At 43.4% G+C, this 14,249-nt stretch overlaps 1 protein-coding gene across 2 annotated transcripts in view; it reads right to left on the reverse strand.

The window, feature by feature from the left end:
* The window catches only part of LOC140394069 (uncharacterized), a 405,190-nt gene that overhangs the window by 255,035 nt on the left and 135,906 nt on the right, over positions 1-14,249 (reverse strand). For both annotated transcript variants that reach the window (XM_072480880.1, XM_072480881.1), the window contains exons 25-27: positions 8,215-8,333; positions 2,052-2,210; positions 1,482-1,684 (exon numbers count right to left, since the gene is read on the reverse strand). In XM_072480880.1, coding sequence (XP_072336981.1) covers positions 1,482-1,684; positions 2,052-2,210; positions 8,215-8,333 — 481 coding nt within the window. The remainder of the gene's footprint in view (positions 1-1,481; positions 1,685-2,051; positions 2,211-8,214; positions 8,334-14,249) is intronic.

Below are 14,249 nucleotides of genomic sequence, written 5' to 3' on the forward strand. Positions count from 1 at the left end.
AAGCAAACATGCGATACAGGCTATCATATCGCCAATGATGAAAGTTGTAATCTCTTCAACCGGTTACAAAAATGGAAGTTCATCCAAAGAAATTGGGAAAAAGCCAGGAGGGATTTAAAAGTTATAGACTAAAGTACACCGTGTGAAGGGACAACCTCTCCACGTCTCGTCTTGCAGTGTTTCGTCCCATTAAGGAGGGCCCAGAGGTAATATTTACAAGCTATGTACAACAGAAAATGTTATGTGTTCGTGGTTTACGGCTAATAATCTCTAAGGCGAGCTGGCTATGATTGTATAACAGTAGTTGTGCAGGAAGTCAAGCAATGTTGGCACAGCCATGGCCAGAATGATTGGCTCAAACTTAGCCCATTCTTGCGTTGTACCTTTTCTGTTAACATCCTTCAAAGAGTGAGGGTGACAATGATGTAGTGTAAATAGAGTGCAAAAGGGGTAAGGATGTGATTATTTTGTCCCTCCTGTACTTGGTTTGTGCAAGCTTGTGACAATATTTAAAATTTAGTGTTCAAATTAAGTTCATGTGTGGATAAACCTTACAACAAAAAAAAGTAGATATAGCAGAACAACGTTATGTACCTGGTTTGCAGTTATGGACAGTAAGATTGTCCCGATGAACCCATCTACAGAAGATATCTCTAAGCTGGAGTGTGAGTTGGAAACACTGATTCATAAGGAAAGGGGAAGTAATAAATATCTGGATGGTATGTTCCAGACTTCGGTCACACCTCAAAGTGTTGCAGGTGTTCAAAACAGGGCTTGTGTAACTGATATTATGCAGGTTAAAGAGAATCCAGTTGAGATGGAGAATAGGGCACTAATCCTATTAAACAGGTACGACATATTCATTACCTGTGAAGATATAATAAGGACAGCCAAAATACAGACCACGACACTTCATAGCAGGAAATGTCCAAAGAGAGGAGCAGGATGGGAAGTACAATGGGGTGGTTGTAAGGAATTTGATAATTGATTTCCAATATTCACCACACCCAGATCTCTTCCCTGCCCCCCGATCCAGAGCCCCATCGTAATCACTGTTCTTTCCACCTCAGAACCATCCATGTCCCAGCCTTGCCCTGTGGGTCTGTTCGTAGTTTTTGGCTAACTGCATTTGTGTCAGGTCTCATGTCTGGAAGTGGAATGTGAAAATGTATCGGGAGCAAAAAACACTTTTTTTGTTGATAGCCACATAAATTTCACTAAACTTCACAAATCTACTGACAGCTGATATCTGCTTCAGCAAGCTGGCCCATTATTGTTCAAAACCTTTGCTGATTTCAAAAACACAAAATAACGCATACTTTTTTGATCAAAGAAAGATATCAATCAAAGAGTTTTATTTTAACTCCCTTTGAATATCAACCACCTGAATAAAAATTGACTTTCATGGAACTAGTGCAAAAATAATAAATGTTTGTATTTCTATGTTCATTATAAACAGAAGAAATCTGCACCAGACTTACATGATTTGAGATCCATTGCAGCTTTCAGTGACAAATACTGAAGGTACCATGCTTGCATTAAGTCCAGGTAGCAGTGTTTTCAGTCTTGTACCAAACCAGAACTGGAGCTCAGTGCTGCTGGCATTTGAAAGAACTGATTGAATAAGGTTCAGAACTTCTCCTAGCAAAGCTGCATGGACACCAGGAGCGAAAACCACATTTGTCTGAAAAATTCAGAGGTAAACAATTTTAATATAAAGATAGGCTCTATCTAGGAAAGGTAAGAGTTACCACCAAAATATTCACATTCTTCTAGTGGGCAATTAAGGAATTACACATCCAGGACATATAAGCTTGGTTGTCTCCACACTATTTGGACACAGTACATAGCACAATGTCTGGCAGCATCTGTGAAGAGAAACACAGCTACTGTTTTGAGTCCAATTTCACTCTTTGAACTTCTGAACAGTAATTTCATTAATCTGCTTGGTGTTAACAGTGATGGAAACGTTGGAAGCTAAACAATTCATTTAGAGGGAATGCTGTGATACTCATCATAGTAATCTAAAACAGATTGATAAAGTCTCCCACCTGGTTGACCGCAGTTCTGAATGCGTCAATGAACTTGATAACATTGTCAGCGTTTATGTTTTTGAAAATTTGCTGCACATCATAACTATTTTTCAGTGTCCCATTGTTACCAGACAATTCCCCCAGTTGAGAGACAGACAGTAATTTTATGGCATTGAGCTGAGAGAAATAAAAGAAAACAGCATGTAAATCCACTGTTACTAAACTGCGACCTGTCTACTTTGCAAAATATGCTGAGAACAACCTTATAGAATTATTATGAATTCAGAAATCTAGCTCTGGCAACCTAGTCAACAGTCCAATTCATTCATCTGCTTCAGATGGTCAAACTGAAAAAAAAGGGTGCTGGCAAGAAATTTAATCGCGATCAGAGATATAACAATTCTCAGTGTGGCCATTGCTGATGCATTCTTCAGTTCCTTTCCCAAATTTGTGCTATTTAGTGTCTAATGTATATGGAGAAATTTCCTCCACATTGGTGGTCCTTCAAACACTTTGAGGTAGCAAGATTTCCCTGCAGGTTCTCCCAAATGTTCACTGTAACGTTTGCAGGATCAGGACAGAAGGTGCAGAAACATCTATCGAAATAGGAAATTAGACCTAATTGTCATGCTTCTCCCAAAAGGGAACCAAGTTCCTGAGTGAGCGGGTTTAGCCACATGTTTCCCGACGCTTGCAGTGCCGAGAAACACATGGCTAGTCAAAACAAAAATGTGTCTATGAGGTTATATATAGGCGGATATTGTATATGGAGGTAAAGTAATAAATAATGCTGATATGGATATATATTCCTGTGCTGATAACCTAAATCAAATGTAAATCAAGCAAATTAAAAATAATATTTTTGTAGTAACAAAATGAATGTTCCTTATTTGCTTTATATTTTTGTTTTTCCTTAAGATTCAGCAGACTACTTTGCCATGTGAAAATAAAAATGAAATGAAAATGAAATGAAAATCGCTTATTGTCACAAGTAGGCTTCAATGAAGTTACTGTGAAAAGCCCCTAGTCGCCACATTCCGGCACCTGTCCGGGGAGGCTGGTACGGGAATTGAACCGTGCTGGTTTGGTCTGCTTTAAAAGTCAGCGATTTAGCCCAGTGTGCTAAACCAGCCCAGTTTTCTTTAGTCAAGGATATAATTTACTGACCACAAATTACTGAATAATCAGGTAACTGTAGGCAACATAAATCATAACCCTCATCAAATGATTACAAACACCTTGGGTGAAAGTGGGGCTTGCTGATGCCCAAATACTGGTGCTGATCGAGGACCAACATGGCATCTGATATATGTGCAGACTTCAGCCATGAATCATGGCACCTTGGTGAGACTGTTAACACCCACCCTGTTAACATCCACCAAATGTATGCAGAGCAGCCAGATCATGACATCAATCAGCATGAAGCGCTGACCTGCTGCTAATTGCGCCATTTTGGAGCACAATGTTCCATGACTACTCAGTACAAGTTATGCAACAGGGAGCGTTCCAATGACGGCATTATTGAAAAGGGTCATCAACAATTTACAGGCTGGTTGATTTACTCTTGTCCTGCTACATTTCCATAAGTGTTTGATACTTTGTTTTTTTTTCCAAGTTGTAAAAGTCTACAAAAAGTGGTCTACTGAATGACTTGGAGCTGCCTTCAAGGCTTCTGAACAAACCAGTTGCTCTCAGAAATGGGCTCATGAACAGATATTCACCCTAGAATTCGTGACTGGGAGAATAAGCAGAGACCACAAAACAGGACAAGCTGCTAGCAAAGGCAAGGGGAGGAGAGGGAGATAAGCTCTCAGCAGGAGGTAAATTCTCCTATCTGAACTTCTGCAAAGAATGTATCAAATATCTGTACTTCAGTAAGGACATCTTAACTGAAAAATCCATCACTTGCTGCAGGCACAACTACAATCTCAGAATGCTGCAAGGAGTGCATTATTAGTGATTGTAGTAGCAAATGTTTCTGCATTTGGCTCCTCCAGGCTGGAGCTGGCGTTATCTGCAACATCTTGCAGATTGCCATCCACTGTTGTGTTACAATGGTCACCATAAGACACAGGAGCAGAATTAGGCCACTCGGCCCATCGGGTCTGCTCTGCCATTCAATCATTGACTGATACTTTCTCATCCCCATTCTCCTGCCTTCTCCCCATAACCCCTGATTCCCCTTATTAATCAAGACGTTATCTACCTCTGTCTCAAAGACACTTAGTGATTTGGCCTCCACAGCCTTCTGCGACAAAGAGTTCCACAGATTCACTACCCTCTGGCTGAAGAAATTCCTTCTCATCTCTGTTTTAAAGGATCATCCCTTTAGTCTGAGATGGTGTCCTCTGGTTTTAGTTTCTCCTACAAGTGTAAACATTCTCTCCACGTCCACTCTATCCAGGCCTCGCAGTAGCCTATAAGTTTCAATAAGATCCCCCCTCATCCTTCGAAACTCCAATGAGTACAGACCCAGAGTCCTCAACTGTTCCTCATGCGACAAGTTCTTCATTCCAGGGATCATTCTTGTGAACCTTCTCTGGACCCTTTCCAAGGCCAGCACATTCTTCCTTAGATACAGGGCCCAAAACTGCTCACAATTTGGCAAATGGGTCACAGAACAGAAGGAAGCCATTTGGCTCATTGAGTCCTTGCCAGGTCTCTGCAGGAGCAATTCAGCGTGTTCTACTTCCCAGCCCTTTCCCTGTCAGTCTGCACATGTTTTATCTTTGAGTGCCAATCCAATTCTTTTGAAAAATTGTTTTTGAAAAAAGCTTCCTAATGTCACCTTAAGTACTTTTGCTAATCATCTTAAATCAGTGTCCTCTGTTCTTGAACCTTCGATAAAAGGGAAGTTTCTCTCCATCTACTTTGCCTCTACCCCAAGTGATTCACAGCACCAGCGACCCGGGCTCGATTCCTCGGCTTGGATCACCGTCTGTGCGGAGACTGCACCTTCTCCCTGTGCCTACGTGGGTTTCCTCCGGGTGCTCCGGTTTCTTCCCATAGTCCAAAGATGTGCGGGTTAGTTGGATTGGTCACACTAAATTGCCCCATAAGTGTTCAAACATTAGGTGGGTTGCTGGGTTACGGGGATAGGAAGGAGGTGTGGGTTTAGGTAAGGTGCTTTTTCAGGGGCTGGTGTAGACTCAATGGGCAGAATGGCCTCCTTCTGCTCTGTAAATTCAATGCTACCTCCATCAAATCTCCGCTCAACCTTGTTTAAGGGGAACAACCCCAGAGATATACCAAAATCAAAAGGGATTTCATTCTATCACACCCAATTCCCAGTGTGACTAGAGATAGTAAATCATGCAGGTTAATACCCAATATCTTGGCAGCAGGAATGGTGCTTCAATTCTGTGACAGTTTGCTGTAACATTGGCTTATGAATACCATAACAAAGCAAGGTGTAGCTAGCTAGTGGACAACTAAGGCTATCGGTTTTTAATGGAGGAGACGACAAAGGTCTTGAAGACATCAAACAGCTCTGGGCCTTCAAGGCCCAGGTATGGACTATATCATGTCAACATGGGCAGCATATGTCTGGACTCATAGCCTGAAGGCAACAGCAGGTCACTGGCAGAATGATGCTATCAATGCACTGAGGATACAGAATATCTCATCTTTTTAAAAATCTAATCTCAAGAGAGAGGCCCTTTCTGCACGATTGCCACCTGTTCTAAGAGAATGCACCTTCCCTTTAAGAGGCGCAGGTTTAAGTAGTCCTCAGCATCTCCGATTTTGAGCCCCCTGCTCTTGAGAGCAGCCAATGAATAGCATGGTAAACGCCACATGGAAAGCATTATAATGAGCAGCCAAAATTGATGACCTGTCCACATTTCAGTGAACGAGGATGGGTTAATTGCACATCATGATCGATGTGGCTGCTTTTGGGGGATATCCATTCGAGCCCTCATTGTTTTCACAGGCAGGAAAAAGTCCTCACTTGACTCGCATTTATTATAGTGCCTTTCAATACTACGGAACACGTTATAGCCAATGAGAGACATTTGAAATTTAGTCAGCGGTGCAATGTTGAAAATGTGGGGTCCTCAGTGCATGAGACAGCAGTGCTAACCACTGTGCCACCATGCTGAAGTGGGATTTGAACTCTGAATCAGAAGTGAGAGTGCTACCAACTGAACCACAGTTAACGGAGGACATGCATTTGCGATAATTGGGGGAAGAATCACAGGGAAGACGGGAAGAATTATTTGATGCAATGAATTATTATGAACTGGAGTGCTCTACCTGAAAGTGTGCTAGCAGCAGATTCAATAATGTCTTTCAGAATTGGATGTATATGAGAAAGGGAAATAAATTGGGGGCTATCAGGAAAGTGCCGAAGAATAGGTTTATTTGGAATGCTGTTTCAAAGAGTTGATACAGGTGGTTTGAGCTGAATTGTCTGTTCTGTGTTGCTGTTTCTGCGATTCTTGTTTTGGTTTGATGTCTGTTACAAAAGAGGGGGATTTTTTAAAAACAGGCTATGCTTGTTTAAGGTTTGACTCAGTGCTCTCAGTGTTTAGGCATGACCTCCTGATAGATCTACCATTCGGTTTCAGCAGCACTTTGCGATCATTGGAACTCAGTAGAAATTTAAGTTAAAACTTCACAGGTCCAAATAGGAATTGTTTTATTTGTCTTCTATTGATTACAATCTGAAAGTCATTTAAAAGGCAATTCATAGACAATTTGAAGCTTTCAAAGAATCACAGAAATGATCATCTTGCTTATGCAAACAGCTCGCAATAACTTTAAAAGTCAAAGTTTGAAAATGAAATCTGAATACAGGGAGACAGTAAATAGTTTAGATCAAAGTATAGATGATTCATGAAAAAGAGAGTGAGAAAGAAATCCAGCTAATGATCCAGCCCAGCTCCAGCTAAAAATGGCCGAGCAAAACTTTACAGCTATACTGTTTCATATCTGTCTTTAGTCATCTAATTACACCCTAATATAATCCTAATTGGTTTGGGTTAGACTCAAACACATCTGATTTGATGGCAAGCTGTCCATCTTTAATCTGCAACATTAGTTCTAATTGTTTCGTATCTGCATACTTGTGTATGTTAAAGAATGCAATATTGTGCTGTTATCAAGGCCAGTTTGAACTGGTCTTTTGCTGGCTTAACTGTTATAACAATAGAGCCTTCATGTTACTTTGTCGTGCCATGCTATTGCTATAGATCCTGCCCTGTCCTTGGACACTGTCTTGAAAAATGTATTCATTAGTTCAGTTGAAGTGTTTGTTTTAATCACTACTGCCTTTGCATGTATCAGGTTCTTTTGTGTAGTAAAGTGAATTATGCCGTGTTCTGCTATTTTGTAAGCTGTATGTTTTGAAATGACCTGAGGTTATGAGAGTTTTGAAATCCTTAATTTAAAATGGGTAAAACTGGGGCTTAAAATTTATCCTAAATAGCTAACTTTTACCTTTTAGGTGTGTCAAGAAATAGTTGACTTCTACACCTCCTCATCCCCAACGTTGATAGAGCTAGGCCAGGATTTCAAAGAGTTGTGGTTCATGGCCTTTTCAGAGATGTTGTGAGCGGGGATCTTTAAAAAGGCAAGTTCAAAAGGTGATCCCTATATCAATGTATGCCTCAGAGCATGGACCCTCATGTGCCCTATGCTACGCTATGCCTCCCCACCCACTCACCCATGGCCACAAGGGTATGTGGAGGGACACAGCTTGGCATGGGGGCAAGAGGGGCTAGAGGGTTTGGTGCAAGGCATAATGTGGCATGAATGAAGCCTGTGGAGTGGTGGTGGTGATTGGGGGGGCGGGGGGTGTTGATGGTGGAAGGGGGGGCGATATGCTGGTGAGGGATGGAGAGCCTTTGTGTTTCTATTTTAATTGGGCTGTTTAAATGACCAGCAGCCCGCCTTGGCATCCAGCAGCTTCTGTGGCTGCCTCCAAACCTTTTTCCCAGGTTGGTTAGCTCGACTGCCGCTTGCACCAACTTCCCAGCAATTAAGATCCCACCCTTGCAGCCACTTTCTCCCAAGGTCAGTGGACCAAGCCAGAAATTTACCCGACACCCACTACCCATCTCGAGAGTGAAAGTTTGGGCTGACAATTCTCAGCTAGCAATATTGTAATGAAGCCTCAACGGGGCCCAAGAAAATACATTTTAAAGTTTAATTACTTTCCTCTGTAATTTAGTTAACTTACACCAATGAAGTTCTTGTTCAGAACTTGAAGTTTGTTGTAGGTGAGAAATGATCGGAATCTGCCAAAGTTCATCAAGAGCCAAGCCATACTTCCATTAGTGTGAACAGTGCACGCAGTTTCTTAAAAAGTAAACAGATGTGTTTGTTAAAATAAGAAGCAGTTGATACCACTGACTGTGATATCGGTACTGCCTGTTGAGAAATTATAGGTCTCCAGTCCCTCAATTCTTTTACTTGTAAATTTAAGAGTATCAGGCAATGATGACCAACAATTTTATAACAGTATAATACTGCAGATGCTGGAGATCTGACATAAAAACAAAACATGCTGGATAAACTCTGCAGATCTGGCAACATCTGTGGAGAAAGAAACAGTTTTTTTAAAATTTAGAGTATCCAATTATTTTTTTTCCAATTAAGGGCAATTTAGTGTGGCCAATCCACCTAACCTGCACATCTTTGGGTTGTGGGGGTGAAACCCACGCTAACACAGGGAGAATGTCCAGACAGACAGTGACCCAGGGCCGGGATTCAAACCCAGGTCCTCAGCGCTGCAGTCCCAGTGCTTGCCCCTGCGCCACGTGCCACCCTGAAAGATACAGAGTTAATGTAAGTGTAGGCTTACATTATCACTGCAATGAAGTTACTGTGAAAAGCCCCTGGTCGCCACATTCCACCGCCTGTTCGGGTACACAGAGGGAGAATCCAGCATGTCCAAATTACCTAACAGCACATCTTTCGGGACTTGTGGAAGGAAACCGGAGCACCCGGAGGAAACTCACGCAGACACTGGGAGAACGTGCAGACTTTGCACAGACAGTGACCCAAGCTGGGAATCGAACCTGGGACCCTGATACTGTGAAGAAACAGTGATAACCACTGTGCTGCCGTGCCGCCCATGTTTCAAGTCCGTATGACTCATTTTTGATGCTGCCAGAACTTCTGAGTTTATCCAGTAATTTTAAATTTACACTTGGGCTGCCTGGGAATGTCTGATCTGAGAATAAGCCATACACATAGCTTGAAGTGCATTATGCTCCACCGGCACTCTAAATCAATTGTCAAAATTGTACAGGAACCGACCAGTGAAGTATTTTCAATTGAATTAAAATGTAGTTCACCATCAAATAATTAAACTCAAGTAGAACTGCAACCCTGGGGTCCCAATGTGATTGCTGATTTAACATTCAGTACTGTCTTAAAATCTCAAAACTACCTCACATAGTTGAAACAGATTTTGTTTCTACTCGGTCAAGACACTTGGGAAGAGTTTTAACACAAAGAGCTGGGTTGAGGTTAAATATTCCTTATGCAGATTCACCCCCAGCCTGTCCACTTAAATGAATTGAGAAAGAGAGCAACCAACCTGCACCAACAGGCAGTCTGCACTTTGAATATGTTAATTGTTTGATGCGACCATCAATTCACTCAGATACATGAGGAGAAGCAAACCGTGGTTTTAATCAGCTTAGAACAGTGCCTGCCTGCGACCGGTACAATACTGAGGATGGCCCGTAGGTCAGCTGCTCTTTATACTTCCTCTTAGGGGAGGAGCCATGGGTGGAGCCCGTACATGCCCCAAAATATCTCCCTGTGGGTGAAGCCACACAATGGCCCATAGGCGGAGCCCACAGCAGACAGTTAACATAACACCACAGCAGAACATGATACAATGCATTGGTGAACGATTAGCAGTTATACATTCACCACATTGTTATTCAGCTTTTTGAGTTGAACTGTGCTAATGCATATTTCTCAACCCTCACAATATGGTGGAATTTAAAATACAGATGGAGGGTGAGAAGGTAAAATCTCACACTAGTGTTTTGTGCTTAAACAAAGGAGATTACAATGGGATGAGAGAAGAACTAGCTAATGTAGACTGGGAGCAAAGACTTTATGGTGAAACAGTTGAGGAACAGTGGAGAACCTTCCAAGCGATTTTTCACAGTGCTCAGCAAAGGTTTATACCAACAAAAAGGAAGGACGGTAGAAAGAGGGAAAATCGACCGTGGATATCTAAGGAAATAAGGGAGAGTGTCAAATTGAAGGGAAAAGCATACAAAGTGGCAAAGATTAGTGGGAGACTAGAGGACTGGGAAATCTTTAGGGGGCAACAGAAAGCTACTAAAAAAGCTATAAAGAAGAGTAAAATAGATTATGAGAGTAAACTTGCTCAGAATATAAAAACAGATAGTAAAAGTTTCTACAAATATATAACACAAAAAAGAGTGGTTAAGGTAAGTATTGGTCCTTTAGAGGATGAGAAGGGAGATTTAATAATGGGAGATGAGGAAATGGCTGAGGAACTGAACAGGTTTTTTGGGTTGGTCTTCACAGTGGAAGACACAAATAACATGCCAGTGACTGATAGAAATGAGGCTATGACAGGTGAGGACCTTGAGAGGATTGTTAGGTACTAACATGGATTGACGATTGGCTGTCAGGCAGAAGGCAGAGAGTTGGGATAAAAGGTTCTTTTTCGGAATGGCAACCGGTGACAAGTGGTGTCCCGCAGGTTCAGTGTTGGGGCCACAGCTGTTCTCTTTATATATTAACGATCTAGATGACAGGACTGGGGGCATTCTGGCTAAGTTTGCCGATGATACAAAGATAGGTGGCGGGGCAGGTAGTATGGAGGAGGTGGGGAGGCTGCAGAAAGATTTAGACAGTTTAGGAGAGTGGTCCAAGAAATGGCTGATGAAATTCACGTGGGCAAGTGCGAGGTCTTGCACTTTGGAAAAAAGAATAGAGGCATGGACTATTTTCTAAACGGTGACAAAATTCATAATGCTGAAGTGCAAAGGGACTTGGGAGTCCTAGTCCAGGATTCTCTAAAGGTAAACTTGTAGGTTGAGTCCATAATTAAGAAAGCAAATGCAATGTTGTCATTCATCTCAAGAGGCTTGGAATATAAAAGCAGGGATGTACTTCTGAAGCTTTATAAAGCATTAGTTAGGCCCCATTTAGAATACTGTGAGCAATTTTGGGCCCCACACCTCAGGAAGGACATACTGGCACTGGAGCGGGTCCAGCGGAGATTCACACGGATGATCCCAGGAATGGTAGGCCTAACATACGATGACCGTCTGAGGATCCTGGGATTATATTCATTGGAGTTTAGGAGGTTGAGAGGAGATCTAATAGAAACTTACAAGATAATGAATGGCTTAGATAGGGTGGATGTAGGGAAGTGGTTTCCATTAGCAGGGGAGACTAGGACCCGGGGGCACAGCCTTAGAATAAAAGGGAGTCACTTTAGAACAGAGATGAGGAGAATGTTCTTCAGCCAGAGAGTGGTGGGTCTGTGGAATTCATTGCCACAGAGGGTGGTGGAGGCCGGGTCGTTGAGTGTCTTTAAGACAGAAGTTGATAAATTCATGATTTCTCAAGGAATTAAGGGCTATGGAGAGAGAGCGGGTAAATGGAGTAGAAATCAGCCATGATTGAATGGTGGAGTGGACTCGATGGGCCGAATGGCCTTACTTCCACTCCTATGTCTTATGGTCTTATGGTTATCACTAAGGAGGTAATGATGGGCAAGCTAATGGGGCTAAAGGTAGACAGGTCTCCTGGCCCTAATGGAATGCATCCCAGAGTGCTAAAAGAGATGGCTAGGGAAATTGCAAATGCACTAGTGATAATTTACCAAAATTCCCTAGACTCTGGGGTGGTCCCGGCGGATTGGAAATTAGCAAATGTGACACCACTGTTTAAAAAAGGAGGTAGGCAGAAAGTGAGTAATTATATGCCAGTTAGCTTAACCTCGGTAGGAGGGAAGATGCGGGAATGTATCATCAAGGAAGAAATAGCGAGGCATCTGGATGGAAATTGTCCCATTGGGCAGACACAGCATGGGTTCATAAAGGGCAGGTCATGCCTAACGAATTTAGTGGAGTTTTTTGAAAAAATTACCAGTGCGGTAGATAACGGGGAGCCAATGGATGTGGTATATCTGGATTTCCAGAAAGCCTTTGACAAGGTGCCACACAATAGGTTGCTGCATAAGATAAAGATGCATGGCATTAAGGGGAAAGTAGTAGCATGGATAGAGGATTGGTTAATTAATAGAAAGCAAAGAGTGGGAATTAATGGGTGTTTCTCTGGTTGGCAATCAGTAGCTAGTGGTGTCCCTCAGGGATCAGTGTTGGGCCCACAATTGTTCACAATTGACAGAGATGATTTGGAGTTGGGGACCAAGTGCAATGGGTCCAAGTTTGCAGACGACACTAAGATGAGTGGTAAAGCAAAAAGTGCATAGGATACTGGAAGTTTGCAGAGGGATTTGGATAGGCTAAGTGAATGGGCTAGGGTCTGGCAGATGGAATACAATGTTGACAAATATGAGGTTATCCATTTTGGTAGGAATAACAGCAAAAGGGATTATTATTTAAATGATCAAATATTAAAACATGCTGCTGTGTAGAGAGACCTGGGTGTGCTAGTGCATGAGTCGCAAAAAGTTGGTTTACAGGTGCAACAGGTGATCAAGAAGGCGAATGGAATTTTGTCCTTCATTGCTAGAGGGATGGAGTTTAAGACTATGGAGGTTATGCTGCAATTGTATAAGGTGTTAGTGAGGCCACACCTGGAGTATTGTGTTCAGTTTTGGTCTCCTTACTTGAGAAAAGACGTACTGGCACTGGAGGATGTGCAGAGGAGATTCACTAGGTTAATCCCAGACCTGAAGGGGTTGGATTACGAGGAGAGGTTAAGCAGATTGGGACTGTACTCATTGGAATTTAGAAAGATGAGGGGGGATCTTATAGAAACATATAAAATTATGAAGGGAATAGATAGGATAGATGCGGGCAGGTTGTTTCCACTGGCGAGTGAAAGCAGAACTAGGGGGCATAGCCTCAAAATAAGGGGAAGTAGATTTAGGACTGAGTTTAGGAGGAACTTCTTAACCCAAAGGGTTGTGAATCTATGGAATTCCATGCCCAGTGAAGCAGTAGAGGCTCCTTCATTAAATGTTTTTAAGATAAAGATAGATAGTTTTTTGAAGAATAAAGGGATTAAGGGTTATGGTGTTCGGGTCGGAAAGTGGAGCTGAATCCACAAAAGATCAGCCGTAATCTCATTGAATGGCGGAGCAGGCTCAAGGGGCCAGATGGCCTACACCTGCTCCTAGTTCTTATGTTCTCTCAAAACCCACCAGCTATGTCCAGGCGAGTCTTTGTTGTCCAGCAGGTGAGTGATAAGCTGCTCAACGTGACTGGAGTGTCTTGAACTGGGGCAAAGCAATGCCACATTTGTTTCCTTTTTAAATTTTAGAGTTCCCAATTCATTTTTCCAATTAAGGGGCAATTTAGCATGGCCAATCCACCTACCCTGCACATCTTTTGGGTTGTGGGGGCGAAACTCACACAAACATGGGGAGAATGTGCAAACTCCAAACAGACAGAGACCCAGAGCCGGGATTGAACCTGGGACCTTAGTGCCGTGAGGCTGCAGAGCTATCCACTGCACCACCGTACTGCCCTAGCAATGCCACTTCTAATTGTACTTTTTAAGTGTGCAGTACTTTAAAACACAGAAACTTGGGGCGGGATTCTCCGCAATCGGCGCGATGTCCGCCGACCGGCGCCAAAAACGGCGCGAATCAGTCCGGCATCGCGCCACCCCAAAGGTGCGGAATTCTCCGCATCTTGAGGGGCTGAGCCCTCACCTTGAGGGGCTAGGCCCGCGCCGGACTGATTTCTGCCCCGCCAGCTGGCGGGAAAGGCCTTTGGTGCCCCGCCAGCTGGCGCGGAAATGACTTTGCCATGCGGCGCATGCGCGGGAGCGTCAGCGGCCGCTCACGGCATCCCCACGCATGCGCAGTGGAGGGGGTCTCTTCCGCCTCTGCCATAGTGGAGACCATGGCAAAGGCGGAAGGAAAAGAGTGCCCCCACGGCACAGGCCCGCCCGCGGATCAGTGGGCCCCGATCGTGGGCCAGGCCACTGTGGGGGCACCGCCCAGGCCAGATCGCCCCGCGCCCCCCCCCAGGAACCCGGAGCCCGCCCACGCCGCCTTGTCCCGCCGGTAAGAGA

The sequence above is a fragment of the Scyliorhinus torazame genome, chromosome 17, assembly GCF_047496885.1.
Source record: "Scyliorhinus torazame isolate Kashiwa2021f chromosome 17, sScyTor2.1, whole genome shotgun sequence".
Lineage (NCBI taxonomy): Eukaryota > Metazoa > Chordata > Chondrichthyes > Carcharhiniformes > Scyliorhinidae > Scyliorhinus > Scyliorhinus torazame.